The following is a 17,638-nucleotide window of genomic DNA, read 5'->3' on the forward strand; positions in this document are numbered from 1 at the left end:
TTTTTATTTTGAAGACTGAACATTGTAATTTATGAATAAAAATAATATCGTTCAAATGACTACCACGACTGGCTTTACAGTAGGCAATTCGATCAACCCAATTTTTAAGCACATTTTCGATTGTTTGGGCTCCAATTTCATGAATGGCAACTTCGATTTCGTGTTTTAAAGCATCAATCGTCTCTGGATGGTTCGCATAGCATTTGTCCTTAACGGCTCTCCGCAGAAAATAGTCCAGCGGGCTTAAATCACAGCTCCGAGGCGGCCAATTGATATCGGAATTCAAAAACGGTAGCCAAAAGTTCGAGTGTAACTTTGGCAGTGTGACAAGTTGCACCGTCCTGTTGAAACCAAATGTCGTCCATGTCATCCTCTTCAATTTTTGGAAACAAAAACTCAATATTTCCCAATTTTGTTCAAGCGTATAGCGTTCCATTTCGTCAATGTCAAACCTTTAAGTAAATTATGAACACATTTGACATGTCATTTGTGTTACCATTCTCAAAAAAATAGGTGGTTCAAAAAGCAAACGCTATATGGCCCACCCTGTACAATTGTACGATTTGTAAACATTGTTGAGGCGTAAATCTTTCCATGATGAAATATCACTGAATGCTGAAGAAAATTATGTATTTAGTTTGACAGTAGTCACGCGTAATATGTCAAAAAATCTCTATTAGAAAAAGTACCTCTAATCTGATCACCCTTTATCTAAAACGGCCTCGCTTACCTAGTACCTTTTATGGTACTTCGAGCGCTAATCTTATGCTGGTAAGAAAACACATCATTGGAGAATTTATAAATTCTTTTATTTATTTCTTCACTTTTAGTCATTTCACAAGCGTGTACACAAATCAGTTTTTGTTTTTTGTTGTTTTTCGTTTAGTCACTTGCAATTATAAGATAAAATTTAAAAAAGATACACATTCTGCAGGTAATAATGGTATAATTAAGCAGCAAATTAGTAAAAGTTTGTATAATATTTTTGCATTATGTTCATTTACGATTTTGGTTATCTCGTTTTTAATTTTTGTTCACAAAACATTTAAATATGCCATTCAATAAATATATGCATTTTCTTATCATGTACTTATCTATGTTAGTATATATGTTGTATATGCTCGTGGTGTGTATATGTATTTTTATATCTTTCAATTTCAAAATATTATTATCTGCTTCCGGGAAGGGCGTGACGTGCTACACTGACTGCATAAAATATACGTTCAATTTGAGTTTTTCTTAGTTTTAACAACAAAATGTGTTTGTATGTATGTATGTGTGCATTCGTCATTGTTCATGCAAGTAAATGCTTGCCAATACACATACATATACTCGTATATGTGTGCATGTATGTGTATTAGCGGTGCCAATTCGCACTTCAGAAGTGATTCCCATACTTTATGGCATATTATGTTTTTTTAAAACCACAAAATATTTTTGAATTATTCGAAATAAACATTTAATTCAACATATGATATATCTGTATGTGCGTATGTATGTACATACATAAAAAAAACTTGCGCAAAGAAATTGACAGGCTTAGGGCGCTATTCTCTGTCAGTTTGAATTTTGCGTATTTTGCAATGTGGAATCGACTGTTTAATACTGCCTCGATGGCATAAAATATGCCCTAGTAAATGGTAGCGCAATTTTGTTTTTGAATAACTTCTTTAGTAAAAAAAAAATTTTGCGTAATGAAAACTATTTACTTTAAAAATTGAAAAAGTTTAAAATAAATTTATTTTGACCTTTGTTTGGCTGTTTCTATATTGCTGCGGTCTGGTTCACAAGTGTCAAATATGATTGACCTCCGACGCCCATTTGCAAAGATTAAAAATCTAGGGTAATTAATTTTGCGCCACCTTGTATATATGTACGCAAGTACGTATTTCCACATAAAATAGTGTTTTATATTTTATGCAAGCACTCGTGATTTCGTTTGTCGATTCATTCCAAAAACAACTTCGAAAAAGATGTCCTCCATTTAAGTTATTTTTCAGTAAGAAATAGCCAACAATTGAATTTTTGAGAATTTGCCAAGATTCGCTTTAAATTAAGTAGATTAATGCCTAGCACCTGAACTTTTGCATTCGTTGATATTTAATTTTTGTGTTTGTGATATTTGATATTTGTTTTTTTTTTTTGAAGACGGTATGCCAACTTCATCTACTTCTCGACTAACCTTTCATAGTCGAACTTAAATTAATTACAATTATTTATCAGAACAAACAGATTCACTTTCTATCAAGAGGAGAAAAATCAGAGAAGGGTTGTATACGCCCATCTAATACATATTACAACCTTCTCCTCTAATTTGTGGTGTGCGTCTTGGTGTAGTTGTTCTCCATAAATGACAGGCATCCGAACGCCAGTTGTTTTTTTTGCAGTATTGTGGGAATCATTAAAATGCAAAGAGTTTCACTTTCTATCAAGAGGAGAAAAATCGGAGAGATTCGTTTCGTGATATTTCAAGGTTGTATGCGCCCACTAGTATTACAACTTTCTCCTCTAATTTGTGTCTTGGTGTAGATGTTGCCTAAAAATCGATCGGTTCCGAACGGCAGTTGTTTTTTTTTTTCCAGCATTATGGGAATCATCGAAAATACATTGGCAGCTGTGAACCCAACATTCATTTCAAATGATGTTCTTATTTGCACACATACATACATACGAGTATGTTAAAAGTTGTTGAACAGTTTATTATTAAATTTAGCTTTGCTGCTTATGCCCAGAAGAAACTATATGTAAATCTTTTTTTGTTTTAGGAAAGCTTTTATTGTTTACCTACGTTGACTCATAAAATATAATTAATTTAATCTGTTTTACTTTTAAATATGCTCTCTTAATGTATATGATTAATGTATGCATGTATATGAGTATATAGATTTTCCATATGTATATGTACTTTAGTAATTAAAATTTTTTCGAAGAAGCACTTGACATGCCCAAGACATTTTATACTTTCATACTTTTATTATTTTATTTTTAATTTAATTTTAACATTATTTTCACATTGTTCTTTGTTTTATTGTGTAAGCTGGTGATTCTACAAAGTGTTAGGCATATTTGTTTGTTTTTTGTTTTTTGAGTAATTTATTCTCATTTTTTGCATTAAATTAAAGTTTTATTAAAGTAAGGTTAAGGTTAAGGTAATTAGTTAAACTTTAGTAAGGCACTAGTTACACGTTAATTTGTTGTTGCAGTTATAATGAACCGAATCCTATGATTAGTAGTGAAGACTTTGCGATGCTACTGCGTTACGCCCTATACATCTACATATACATACATCTCACGCATGTGTACATGTATTTCATTGTCATATTTTATGTATGTTTGTACACTTCAATTAAATAAATGTACATCTACAGAATCCTGAATTTTAATGTATGTATGAATTCTTTGTTTTTGGTAAGGATGTGAGATGTGTCACAGTTTATTCGGTGTTTTAGGGTTTCTCAATTATATTTTTGATATTCATCTAAACGTGTGTAGGTGATTGTTTGACTTGGTGTGTGTATGTGTTTGTAAAAAGTGTGGTAATGGTTGTGTAAAAAGGGGCGGGCCAAAGTGTGATGATATTTTACCGTGATGTCTTAATGTTGTTGCTGCTTTTCGTATTTTGAAGGGGAAGGGACTTATGAGCTTAACGTGTAACTACTGACTACAGCAATTAGGTTGCATAAATATACCTACATATGTATGTACATATATACTATACACGAGTAGGTACACATGTATATATGTATGTATGTGAAATACTCGTACATACATACAATACATTTTGGTTTAAGTTGTTCTACTGTCTATACCCGTGCGCTTGTGCACAGTGGGCGTTCTAAATTGATTTGCGTTTATTTAATGTCTGCATTTACTATAACTAGAGCATAAATTGAGTTTTTTTATTTTTGCATTGTATGAAATATGAGTGCTTAGATGTCACAGAAGCTTGAATAAGCTTCATTCTAATGATCTACAGGTCAAAACCTTTTTTTTGTAAATTAATTTACGGTTTTTTTCATTTAATTTGTTTTTCTTTTTGCATTCCTTTTCTTTATGTTTTTATATGTGATTTACATATGTAAACAAGAAGGACACAAATAGCATAAGAAAAAAAAAATTCAGGTGAAATGGAAAATAAAAAGCACTTATGATTTATAACTAATTTATAAAACATATATTTTTTGTTACTCTTTAAAGTTTTGTTTTTTTCAAGGCATGTCTAAGTAGAAAGGCAAAACAGGTTTAATTTTTAACTAATAACGAATTGGAAATTTGCTTTTCTCAAAAACGGTTTTCTAACTTTGAATTCAACCAATATTAAGAACGTTCAGACTGCAAGCAATAAAAGTGTACAGCTACAACCTTTGTCCAGAAACACAGTGCGCAGGCGATATTATTGAATCTTAGTGAGTATTTCCATATGAGTTTAAATCATGCCCTGATAGGGTTTTATACACGATTGAGAGAATACAGAAGGTTTTCGACGGACTCTAAAAGGAAGAAGTAATTGACAGAGTTAGCTGTTAAGCTGGCGTAAATGTTGTAAAAGTTTGTTTACAAACAATGATTTTCTTTTTATTCTTTCCATGTTTATATTATATTATAATCTAACCCAACTTTTCATTTTCGTTTGCAAGAGTTGGCTATTTTGACTTTTGGCTTTACTGCCCGTTCTCTCCCACAGGTAATCCAAAATTGCGTCACTGCAAATATTTTACTCTCAAAATCTCACTTCAAACCATGTAATCGTGAGTGTTTTTAAAAGCTAAATTTTTACAAAGGGCCTCATCTTTTCGCTAAGCGTTACTAAGTGGCGAATAAATGAATCAACTGGCATAAATGAATAAATCTTAGCAACTCTGGAATAGAGCTGCTTAAAATCACATGTGTTCGTAAAATAGTGAGTTATACCAGTTTTATGAGGCATAAGCATACTCGCTAGCGGCGAATCTTGATCGATAACTTTGTTTTTGCTTTCAGAAGCAAATTTTTTGTCAAGTAAGTCAGGCAGAGAGATAGCGAGCAGAGAAGTGGCGAATAGAAGAGGCCTAAAGTCGCTTATGCAGACTTTCACTCTAACTTTAATATTTAAAGCTCTGAATCAAATCAACAACAATTCATGATTTATATGATAATGTAAGAATTTCAAAAATAAGAGCGATTGCGTGTTTAATTCGCAAAAAAAGAAGAAAATTTCCATAGGCCACAGTCGGAAATAAGGTTACTTCGATGATCAATGATTATGAGAGGATGTTTGACATTTATCGCGCGGTATTTACATACGATTTTATTTAGACGCGATTTTATCAGCATAGAAAAAGCAGCGGTACCGAGTGAGCAGTATGTGAAACATGATTTTCGAACCTCATTGTTCATCGAGCACATCGATTATTCGAAAATTTTATCAGACCCAAATTTGCGTTGTCGCGTCACGGGGAAAACCGTCACACCCGTTTCAACTTATCCAATTACTAGGAAATTTTTCTCAAGTGGATATCTACTGTTCGGTACTGAAAAAATTGTGATATTTATTATTCTCTCCGATTAAGTAATTCCTCTGATAAAATTGATATTACAAGGCCGCGGTTATGCTGAAATTTTATTTGGCGAACGCCGGGCAATTATTGCTGCATCAAACACAAAGGCAGAGAGTTCGTCGACTCTCACAGCGAACAAGTTTTGTACATCCAAACAGACGTAAAATGTGATGTGGCCAGAGACAAAATTATTGAAATTCGCATCGTAAACCAAATGGCAGCGAAATAAATGTCGTTTTCTCACACAATTTCTGTGATCTTCTATCGAAAATATGACATTTTTTGAAGTTTCGTTATCCACCTTTAACGCTTTTTGTAAGTACTAAATATTCGTACTTCAGTTAGTATTGCCAATGGGAAGGAAAAACTATGCTCAAACTTAATGAACAACAAATACCAAACAGTGCAAACACATTTCGTATTTGTCGCAAGGATGACAGATTACAAGGTTTGGTCATCCGTAGCAAAATTGTGAGAGTAAATTTGGCTGTTACGTCATACGAAATTTGACAGAGAGCGAAAAGCGAATGAAATAAAAACAAATGAAATGAAAAATTGAAGCTAGTTGAATACAACAAACAGTCGTTGTTCAGACGACAACGAAGTAAGCAATAGGTGCGCTGATTTTTTCTTATATCATCAATACAAACTCAGTTTTTGACGACCTCTGGCGTAAACAAACCGCTGTCACGTCCTTTGTTGCGCCAGCAAATCAGCTGACCCATGCAAAATCGTTGAGAGCCGTTTAAGGACCGGTTATATTGGCCACACCTTCTATATTCTTTCCAGCGTGTGCCCACTGAGCAAATGTCCGCCAGCATAACCACGGCTTAAAGCTGCAAATAGTAGTGCCGTAGCCATAACGCCAATAGCCGTAACTTCAACAGCATTTGTCGATAAGTCATGCCGTAACCTTAAACAGCTGATATTGAAGTAGAATTAATGACAAAATTTGCATTTCGTCATTAACACACGAATAACTTGCCACTAAGTCAATTAATTTTTCGTCGTTCATTTAAGATATTAAAATTTTTATCGCAAACATCAAAATAAATGTTAAGTATTTCACAGCTGCTTACGGTTACGGGGAAAAACCAAAATTCAGTAGATACATACGGTTACGGTTATGGTTATGGCTTTATGTTGCCGCACCTGTAATCGTTTACAGTGATGCCCATATGTTTGATCAGAACAGCTGGTTGCTCTTGTTTTAGTTAAGGCTAAAAGTATGGCCATTGTGCAAAAAATACAAGTAAAAACACTCTTCTTCTACTTCCTATTTCTTGACAGGCAGCCTTGATGTACATAAGTTTGAAAGGCAGTCAAGTGTGTAATGGTGTAAGTGCTTGCTTTTTTTTTGCTTGAGCGTTGCAATGCCAAATTAGAATTTTTATGGTTACATTAAAAAAATAGAAAAAAATGCCTAATAATATCTTCGACTTTGAAAATTTACAATAACAAATATTTTTAATATATTTCTTAGCTTTTCTATGCTTTTTATTGAGAAATATCTGAATTTTTACGTAATTTTCTAAACATTTTAATACAATTTTCTATGAAATTGAATCAATTTTATGCAACCATTTCACAGAAAAACGCTTTTTGGAACTAGATGATCTCTGTGAGCATTTTTGGCAAGCAGCTGCGAGTGTTTTTACTTGTGCTGCTGTACAGTGGGTATGTCACCACTAAATGCAGCTTGAGTCTAAAGAACGCACTCTGGGCATACATACAAATGTTGCAGCTGTTTTGTTGTAAATGTATCTCAGCGAAAAATGCAATTCAAAATATATATTTCATTGAAATTTACCCACATTTTCTATTTTGCACAGATTTACTTAAGAATGTTAGTAAGAGTGAATTTCTGGAAATAATCTAACTTACAAATATTGCATTTAGTTTGCTGCCATAGATTTGGATTAGCTTACCACTCACACCATAATAAATTTCATTTAGCCTACAATGCTTTAGTCTACAGCGCAATTTTTTTGCATACCACATTGAATGCGCGTACGTATGTATGTATGTAGCTACTTATTGGTATATTTATTATGCTCGATAATTTTATTATTGCAATTACTTTAGCTACTTAAATATGCACAGTATTATGCAACATAATATTTAATTCCATTTTTTCTTGTTGTTTTGTTTTTTTTTTTTTGGTATTCATTTATTAATTTTTTATTCATATCATTTTATGCTTAACTAATTACTTATTGAATTTCATTATCAATCTTTTTGTTTGTTTTAGTTAATTTTATTTGATTTATTTGAACAACTGTAATTTAAATGTTAATTAAATACCATTACTATATGTATGTAGTAGTAGAAGAATTAAAAACCGTAATCGTTAACGTAAGCAATAACAATGTTGAACAGTATCGGAATGTGATCTGAGAATTATGGTACACACACATCAATGCAGATAGATCTGCGCATTACCTACACAATGTGAGTATGTAGTGTAGTAGTTGAAGGTTGCTAGGTTTAATGCCTAACCTATAAATATATAAGGTATATAGCATAGTATCGTTCATTATTGATCGTTTGGTATGGTAATATAGAGGACTTTGTATTTTTGTGTGTGTTTTTTTGTGTTTATTATTATTATTATTATTGTTAATTATTTTGTTTTTGTATATATTAAACTTTACACTGCATGATGTGGTTATAAATATAATAGTAGTAATGTCTGTTGGTTGGTGTTGTTGTTGTTTACATACAAATGTTTGAGTAGGTGTTTTAGCAAGTATGCGTATGTATTGTTACAACTACATTGTTACATACTAACAACTACCGTTTCATGTTCTTAATTTTTCACTCAACAAATATACAGGCAGGGCGAGTTTATGTAAATCTGTATGACATTTTTCGTTTATTTAGTGCTTTAATATGCTGAGACTACAAGCGGCTACACTCAGAGAAGGAAAATATAGGAACTCAAACAATTTATTATCATACAATGTCCGGCACTCGAAGTGTAACCAACCTCAGACCGCTCGCGCCTGTGCATCAGCTGTCTGTAAGTTGACTAAATGACAGTGCAGAGTATTGTTTACAAGCGCGTGGAAGCATTTTGCCGAGAATAAACGCGAAAAAAGAAAATCGGTAATGGATTTCAAACGTAATAGTGTGATTGCATTATATTTGGCTGAAAAATCACAACCAGCGATTGTTCGCGAGCTCGAGCACCCTAAAGTAAATAAAGTTTTTGTTTACCGCACCTCTACTCGTTACTATGATACTGGTAGCATCGCGAAATGCCATGGAAGCGGTCATCAAACGACTGCAACGTCACATGAAATGGTTCAAAAAGTGAAGAAGCGACTTGAGCGAAATCCCTGACGAAGTGCGAATCAAATGGCGAAAGAACTGAAAATATCTGACCGTAGCATCTGCCGCATACTGAAAAATAATGTCAAAGTCAAGTTTTACAAGATCTAAAAGGCGCATAATTTACACCAAAGCAGCAACAAGTCAGACTTGAGAGAGCGAAGGAGTTGCTTCGCTTGGCCGAAAGCGGGCAATTCCCGAGCATTGTGTTTTCTGACGAAAAAGTTTCTCAAATGAGCAATTCATAAACTCCCAAAACGATAGTGTTTATTTGACCGACCGTTCACACGAGAATTTAAGTCATTGATTGGCCACCAGGAGGCAGCCCCCGTCACAGGTAATGGTTTGGGGCGCTGTAACCGCAGATCGGCGCTCTCCAATCCTTTCCATCGAGCCTGGCGTCAAGCTAAATGCAAAATATTATCGGGAAAGTATTCTGGAGGATGCTTTGAAGCCGTGGGCAGATAAACATTTCGGAGGCAGACCATGAACGTTTCAACAGGACGTGGCACCGTCTCACAAAGCTCGAGTGAAACAAGAACGACTAAAAAACAACGTTCCGAACTCCATAACGTTCACACAATGGCTCTCAAATTCACCAGACGCGAATCCGATGGATTATTCTCTTTGAACCCCTTTGGAGAGCAAAGTCCAAACTAAAAGATTCACGAGTCTCGAGGGGCGGAAACAAGCCATTGTCCGCGAATGGGCCAAAATACCTGCACGTCACATTCGGGCAGCTTGCGCTTCGTTTCTGGGCTCAAGGCCATAGTCAAAGCAAAAGGTCGTTATACCGAGCAAAAGTAAATTGATTCTTAATTTTGTATTACTTTCACACATTTTTTACTTTGAATTGAATAAAAGTAGTTTTCCAAACTAAATTTGCGGTCTTTTAAATTGGTTACACTTCAGGTGTCGGACCCTGTAATTAAGACGAGCGTAAACTCGTAAACTTTTGACAATAAAAAATATTGAAAATCGTTCAACAGTATGATCTGTTCTCAACATCAATTTAAGATATCATCAAATTTTTGAAAAAAAAAATGAAATTTTGTTGAACAAATACTAATTAGCATACATATTTGTAAAATGCATGTAAATAAACATACATATTTGTAAAAAATAAAATTTCCAAATAACCCATTTTGTTGAAATTTTTTCTGAGTGTAACAGAAAGTTAACTCAATACAATTCTAGAAGAATGTACAGCGAAAAACTTTTAACTGGAGTGTTTAAATCAAATTTCTATATTAATTTAAGTATCGAAATACGATTTACTATTTTGCCCATACAAATTTGGTTGTTGTAGTTGTGCGCAGAGTTGTGCCTTTATTGTGTATGCTAAAAATTTCCTTTCTTTTGTTTAATTTGCGTTTAATTAATAATAAAAATATTTTTTTATCTATACCTTATCTAGAAACCAGCATTAACACCGATAATAATGTTAGTCTTGAAATCCAAAGGAGAATCTCTCCTGTCAACAAGTGCTACTTTGACTAAATATGCAACTGAATAGAAAAGTCCTCTCTCGACGAACAAAACTCACACTTTATAATGCCTCATCATGCCCGTCCTAACGTATGGCGCAGAAGCGTGGACGATGACAACATCCGATGAAGCGACGCTTGTAGTATTTGAGAGAAAGATTCTGCGGAAGATTTGTACACCTTTGCACGCCAGTAACGGCGGCTGGGTGATGTTGTCCGTATGGATGCAGACGCTCCGGCTGTCAAAGTATGCGATGCGGTACCAGCTGGTGGCAGCAGAGGTATACGGACACCTCTTCTGCGTTGGAAAGTTCAGGTGGGGAAGGACTCGGCCTCACTTGAGGTTTCCTTTGTTTCGGTCAAAATCGCTTAAGCGGTTATCGCGCCAATCAAGAAGAAGGTGAAGTGTGCCCAATGGCCGTACCTTGGATGTGAAAGATCATTCGCGTCCTACTATGTTTTAGAAGTAGTTAATACTAGTCCCATTGACTGGCATTGCTACCTTAAATATTTTTATCAGCTTCTATTGAACATAGAATAAATGCAACAGAGATAGTCTACACTCTGTCTAATTCCCAATGTGAACTTTTGGGAGATGGTAATTTAAGTAATAGTGACCTGTTAGAAAACCAACTATTTTCCCTATGTCTACTTTACACAAGTTATGCAATTCCCTATTGTAGGTAAAAGGTCTTATACGACTTTTGGCTTGACGGAGTTCTTGTGTGACTTTCCAATTGGTATTTCTTTGAGTATTTTTCCCAACTATTTACCATGCATTTAGCTTCTGTTTAGTTGATACCATAGTATGGTTCTGGGCTGTAAAAATCTGCTGCCGATCCTGGCAATTTTATTAAATTTTATCCTCAGTTACCCGGAACCCAGCAAAGTACAATTTCATTTATGCACTAAGTTTGTTTAGGTTGTTTAATCATTTGTACACTAGTTTCGATTGCACAGAATGTGAAACTAGTTCTTTTAATGCAGCTCGACTGTCCGAGTACATCTATATAATATATAGCTATGTGTGCACCCTTGTTGCCCCTCATATGATTTATTCTCGCAAAGATTGCAATTGCTTGAATTTCAGCCTGAAAGACGCTAGGTCGTTTGCCCATTGGTTCGGGGATTTTCGGAACCTTAATCGTCTAACTGGCAAGCCATTTACAGAGAAAGTGCTCAACGGTCGCTGAAGGGTCCCCATAGCTTCTGCAATGGGGACTAAATGACAAACCTAGATTTCCTGCGAGTGTGCCGATCGTCCATTGACCGCTAAACACAGCTACGAGTTAAGAAATTGAATGGCGAGTTTGAAAATTGAGGAGACCCCAGAACTATCTGCGTCTTCCGTGTATTGTATTGGGGCCAAAGGGTTTTTGAAATAGCACATGAAGAAATATCCTGCGCTATTCTGATAAAAAATAGTAACGCAATTCCCCTTTAACAACAGTCAAGGGGATGCTGATGTCTGGGTAGGAGACATCTGAGACCAATTCAGTCGACCCCTTTCTGCCAAGCTCATCAGCATTTTCACTTTTCTCTATGTTCCTATGTCTTAGAACCCAGATCAGAGCAATGTTACCTGCACAGCCAAGATATTTGATCTGCGCCTTACACGAGTTAATGACTGCCGGAAAGAATGTTAATATCTCCCACGCTCCACGTTCTCTAAGCCTTCTACATGCCTGCAGGATCGCAAAGACTTCTGCCTGAAAAACACTAGCAGTATTCGGCAGTTTAAAGGGAATGAATAAATTGGCTGATTTAGAAGAAACCCCCCTTTTAAAGACGAAGAAAAAAGTAATTAATCTGCCTAGAAATAATTTAGAGAATCAAGAAAGTGGAAATATCACTTTTTTCTCAGGATGTTCGAGTGACGTAGTTCGTAGTGTTTGATTAGATTTTAATTTCGTAGAATCCTAAATTAAATTTGCAAGTGCAGTAATTCAACTCTAGATTTTTGCAGCAGTAGATGGTAGTCCACGATGTTAAATAGTGATATTTAAATTGATTATGCAAGAGTATATTTTGTAATTTTTGTGTGGCCTGCGAATTTTTAAAATTAGTGGGAAAAATGGAACAAATTTTACGAGAAATAATTTTGCAGCACATTTTAACGCGTTATCTCTCTCCTGAAAGAGTTGTTGCTGTTGTTGTAGCAGTTCACTACGCAGGCCGACCAGTGCGGAGTCACCAAACGTCATCATCTAACGGTAAACCCAGGAAGCGTCCTGTTTCGACAGGTTCGGTCCAGAGGTTGCAGTTTCAGTTGTGTTTGGTTCTGGATCTCGTCGGTGTAGTTGAAGAGATGTCTCCTGATTCGCCTGCGAGGTGGCTCTGGCTTTAGCAAATTTCTGCAGAAATTGCTTGGTGATCATTTTGCTCGGCTCTTTGCCCGGTAGCAAGGAAGCCTCGTTGTTAAGGTGTTGTCAGCAAGCATCCCGTAGCTGTCCTGATAATAGTACTTTGACAGGTCTGAAGCTCTATCCACTGCGGATCATTAGTACTAAGCGAGTACAGAGTAATTTAGTAACGGCTGGCCAATTGATTTAAATGTCGCCAGCAACAATTTTTGTTTTTGCGTCAAATGCTGCCGGCTTTCGATTTGAGGATCTTGTTGCGGTTTGAACCCTAGTAGCAATTGCGGTTGTGCGCGCTGAGAATGAAAGCAAACTGTTGTTGACGTAACATCATAAACATTCCCCATACATATATGGGTGACAGTCCTTGGTCGGATATATAGTAAATACGGGCCGTTCCGGTAACGTAGAACCAACTGTCGTAGGTCGCTTAGACCCTTTTTAGGGAGTCTCATTAAGTGTACATAAAAAAGATGTTGCCTACTTCGAGAGGACATATTTGACTTTTTTTTTAATTTTCTGTGGGCATTTACGTTCTATGTATTAAGATTGTGTCTGAGAATACCCCTAGTGAAATTTTCCGTCGAATACTTTTTTAGAACATGTTAACCCTATAGCGACCTCACAAATGCAAATTTTGTTAAGATTTTCCAAAGACATGGTATACAATAAAAACCTCGTATAAAACTAATGCTAAAGGCACAACTCTGATTACTGTGACACAAAATAAGGTGAAATTCAAAATCATTAAAGTGTTTAGGCCAGTTTTTGATAATCTGTTAAGTGCAATCTCGTAAATGAAATTGTTTTTTGAAATTTCAAGAGGGCCATTTGTGTACATAAAATATCTTGTCTCTTTTTTCGATTTAATTTATTTAAATTTCATGTAAATGGCAATGAATCAATACATACTTTTTTGGCTTAGGCCATGACCTATAAATTTCGTATGCCCTTTTTCTAAAAGCCAATGCAAAGTAGCCTTTTCATATTTCTACTCAAAAATTAATGAACTTCGGCAGTTTGGTTTTGAAGTATTTTTTCTTTTTAGTTTTTATGTATGCCTGTACATATGTCACTATACAGAATGCATATAGTTAATGAAAATGCTTATTGAACTATGCCTGTATGCATGAATATACACGTATGTATGTATGCATTTTTTCTGATGTCGAAATTGCAATTTGAAAAACTATAAAAAATAGCAATGTCTAATTTATTTAACAAAAACAATTATTACAATGCAAATTTCATGCAAATGGTTTTTCATGGCTGATTTCATAGCTCATAGTACTTACGCTAAGGATGGACTTCGTTCGCCTTATCATGTATCTCGATATGGTATGAGTACGAAAAAGTGGTAATCTGGTGTAGCATATAATTAGGCTTATAATGGAAAGTGTACCACATATGATCCACTTTTATTATAAAGCCTGCAATACACTATAAATTTGAATGGTCGAACAGTTATTGTTCCAACGCTAAAGCGACAAAAAATTTAGATACATGATTTGGGCCATAAATACTGTTCAAAAAAATATTGCTTTTTTACTCACTTTCAGATGCGATTTGATACTTCTGAAGAGAATTATTACTTATAAAAGGTGATTTTTTTTTTAATTACTTAATGAAAGTTTTAATAAATAAACTAAATAAATAGGCGCAAGAACGTACATACATACAAACTAATTTAACTTAAAAGCTACATAAAATGCAAGTAATATAGCAAAACTACAAATTTCAATATCAAGTTTTTTTGTTTTATTTTATTTTAAAGAAACCAATTCAAACTAAAATTATTTATATATATACTATGTACACATTTATGTACATATGTACTTATGAATGTGGCTAAAAATTACAATGAAAAACTTGTATGCTTAGAATGGATTAGATAATTAGTAAATATACACAATTACATTACTTTGACTTTATCTAGCATATCTAGCACATACAAGCAGAGAATGTTAATTGAAATGAATTTCATTAACATTCTCCGTTGTTAATTAAATTGAATTCCATTAACATTCTCTGCTGATACAAGCCGATAACATTCACTGCTATTTTACAGTGATTGCATAGAGCACAGAATACATTGCATATTTATAAGCGTTCTGTACTGTAACAGCATATGCTTGAAAAATAGACTAAACTTCTACCAGAGAATGTTAATGAAATTCTCATTTTTGATTTGAATTGCAATTCATTAACATTCTCTGCTTCTACTAAAGAAAAACTCAGAAATGAAATAAATAAACTATAGCGCAAACGAAGGGTAATACCAATATCTATACATACAAACAAACTTAATATGTATTGGTTAAATGTGGTGTATGCAAGATGTGTCAATGACGTCCGCAATAGGCGTCAAGAGGCAAACACAACTGTTAATGCAATTCTTCTTTGGTCACAAGTTATTTACATACATGTGAATTTCGTTTCGTTGTGAGATGATATATATTTTTGTATTGTTTTTTTGATTTGTTTTGGATTTGGTTCTTCATAATTACAAGATCATCGAACATTTGTTATTTGTTTGCTTCGAGCCGCATTCAATGTTGAAATGTGCAGATGTGGTGCATGACCGACGGTTGCAATATTTGATTGTATTTTTGCCAATGTAATGTTTGATGGTTTCCAAGGTATGGAAGAGTGAGTGTCGCACGAAAGATGATCTGAATGTTACAATATGTGGCAGGCAAATATGGTGATTGGATGTATGATGGTCATTTTGCTGGCAATGAACTTTGATTGTGTGAATATATGTTCACTTTCTGGATGCTTTACTTTTCTTTTTTTTTTTGAATTCATTTAAAATGAGTGGTTTTTTGCTTTTCTTTTTTTTGTGTCTTTTTTTTTGGTTTTGTAATTTAGTTTATACACATAATTAATTATTTAAGAAAAGAAATTTCGCTATTGCTATCATGAGGGTATTTGTGAAGAGAATGCACAAATTAGTGTCTAACGGATAGCTACCTCCGTTGACGACAACATCCCGCTCCTCAAGCATGGGATAGTCGATGACGTGTATTATACCGTTGGTGCACTCAACATCCGGTCTGTAGACGTTGATCTTCTTGAAGTTCCAAGTGATCACATAGCCTGCAAGTGAGAAATGATTTTATTAGAATGGTATTGCTTTTATAAAAATATTGATATGATAAATAATTGCTATTTTTTGAGATTTGCGAGCATTTTTTACAAGCTTTAAAATTCTTTCACTATTTCCTGGCTATTAGATCTAACTTAGCTTCAATCATGTCTAAACCAATACAGTAAGAATCGGCTTTAAAATGTTGTACCCAACTGTTTTTTTTTTCTCATTTTCCTATGACATTATGATGAAATGTTTTTTAATTAATATTTTTTTTTTTTTAATTTGAAAAGTGGAAAAGTAATGAATTACAATCACAATGAATTAAAAAGCATTAGCGACTAGGCCATCAGCATTTTTCTTTTCATAAAGAAATAGATAACGTTTTAACACTGGGTGATCCACATATAAATTTATATATACAGGGTGCATACGGTATTTGAGGACATCTATATATGTATGTGACTATAAATTCCCGAAACCTTTACTTTTTACTCCTTTTCAGCTAAGAGGACTACTCCTTCACAAGGAGGACTACAACTTAAGTCAAGAAATGAAGGGACATGCAGTTATCGTCGCTTCGGTGTACAAATCACACTGATTTAGAAATCTCTATATCTCTAATTGTCCCAAGTGTGCCCGTTCATTCGTTTATAAGGTTTGTCGTGAAATGGAAGCATCAGTTGGCGTTGCAGAATCTTTTGCAAAACGCTAAAAATATGAGCAACTTTCTAACACTATGCGATCTGCAGAATTATTTAAAAATTGCATGCGAAATCAATGAAGTGGGAGCCGTATATTTCTGAGAGTCTCATCCGTCGATTTGTTCATGAAGGTCTCCGGTATAAGTCCTCCATTATGCGCAGCAGACAGCTTTTTGCTGTCAGGAAAAAAACTCATGATAAAAGACCATCTGCTGTTCAGAGGTGGCATAAATCAGTAGGTTCTTTCATTTGTGGAACAACACCAACTTTGGAGCTCCAACATACGTCAGATATACAACAAAGATTCCAGTCAGAAACCCTAAGAATTACCTCAAACGCCCCTTATTGTATCACAAATGCACAAATTCATCACGATCTCAAGGTGCCCACAATAGAAAATTAAAGAAATAAGAAAATATGCAACATCACACGACTCTAAACGCGCTCAAACCGTCTTGCCACAAAAATAATTGCAAATCCTATAACCTTCCCCAGACTCAACAGAAAGTCTACAAAAAACTTAATATGACAATAAGTTAGCCCAAATTATTATTTTTCATAAAATTAGTAAATGTTTTTTCTCTTAAATGAATTAAGCAGCTTTAAGTAAAAATATTGTTTAAAAACAGATCGCAATACGGAAATGGATTTAAAAATAAAAATTAAAGGTCTGTTTATATTGCTAGCTCTGATATATTGTTCACTGTGAACCAAGGAAGAATTTAGACATTTTTAATGGGTTCAGTAAAGAAATAAAATGGTACGAGTCCAAAGGAGTTAGTCAAAATAGCGCACGTTTAGATGAAGTGTTTTAGGTGGATGTGCTGATATTCTTAATAAAGGAATGGCATCACTATTGTATTATAAGAAGGCAATAGGAATTACACGTGGAATGCGAATTTATCTGCTGCCGAAGCGGCTGAGGGTGTATTATATGGTCCTGGAATAGACAACTCCATGTAAGTTTAAAAAAAATTAACCCTATGTAAAATGCTTTTGAAACTTTAAACGCATTTTTCTCAAAATGGTATTTTCAAAGTCGGTGACCAACGTTACTCGAAAACAGCTAAACCGATTAGTCTCAAATTTTAAATCGAGCTTCTTAAATGTACATAGTTTTTAGTAA

The 17,638-nt window shown here is 34.4% G+C and overlaps 1 protein-coding gene across 4 annotated transcripts in view; it reads right to left on the bottom strand.

Moving 5' to 3' along the window:
• Positions 1–787: 787 nt before the first annotated feature.
• LOC128855272 (fasciclin-1) overlaps positions 788–17,638 on the bottom strand; it is a 95,362-nt gene continuing 78,511 nt past the window's right edge. For 3 of the 4 annotated variants that reach the window (XM_054090022.1, XM_054090020.1, XM_054090021.1), the window contains one exon: positions 788–15,816. In XM_054090022.1, coding sequence (XP_053945997.1) covers positions 15,602–15,816 — 215 coding nt within the window. In that variant the 3' untranslated portion in view covers positions 788–15,601. The remainder of the gene's footprint in view (positions 15,817–17,638) is intronic. The other variant, XM_054090023.1, reaches the window with a different exon arrangement.

The sequence above is a fragment of the Anastrepha ludens genome, chromosome 2, assembly GCF_028408465.1.
Source record: "Anastrepha ludens isolate Willacy chromosome 2, idAnaLude1.1, whole genome shotgun sequence".
Lineage (NCBI taxonomy): Eukaryota > Metazoa > Arthropoda > Insecta > Diptera > Tephritidae > Anastrepha > Anastrepha ludens.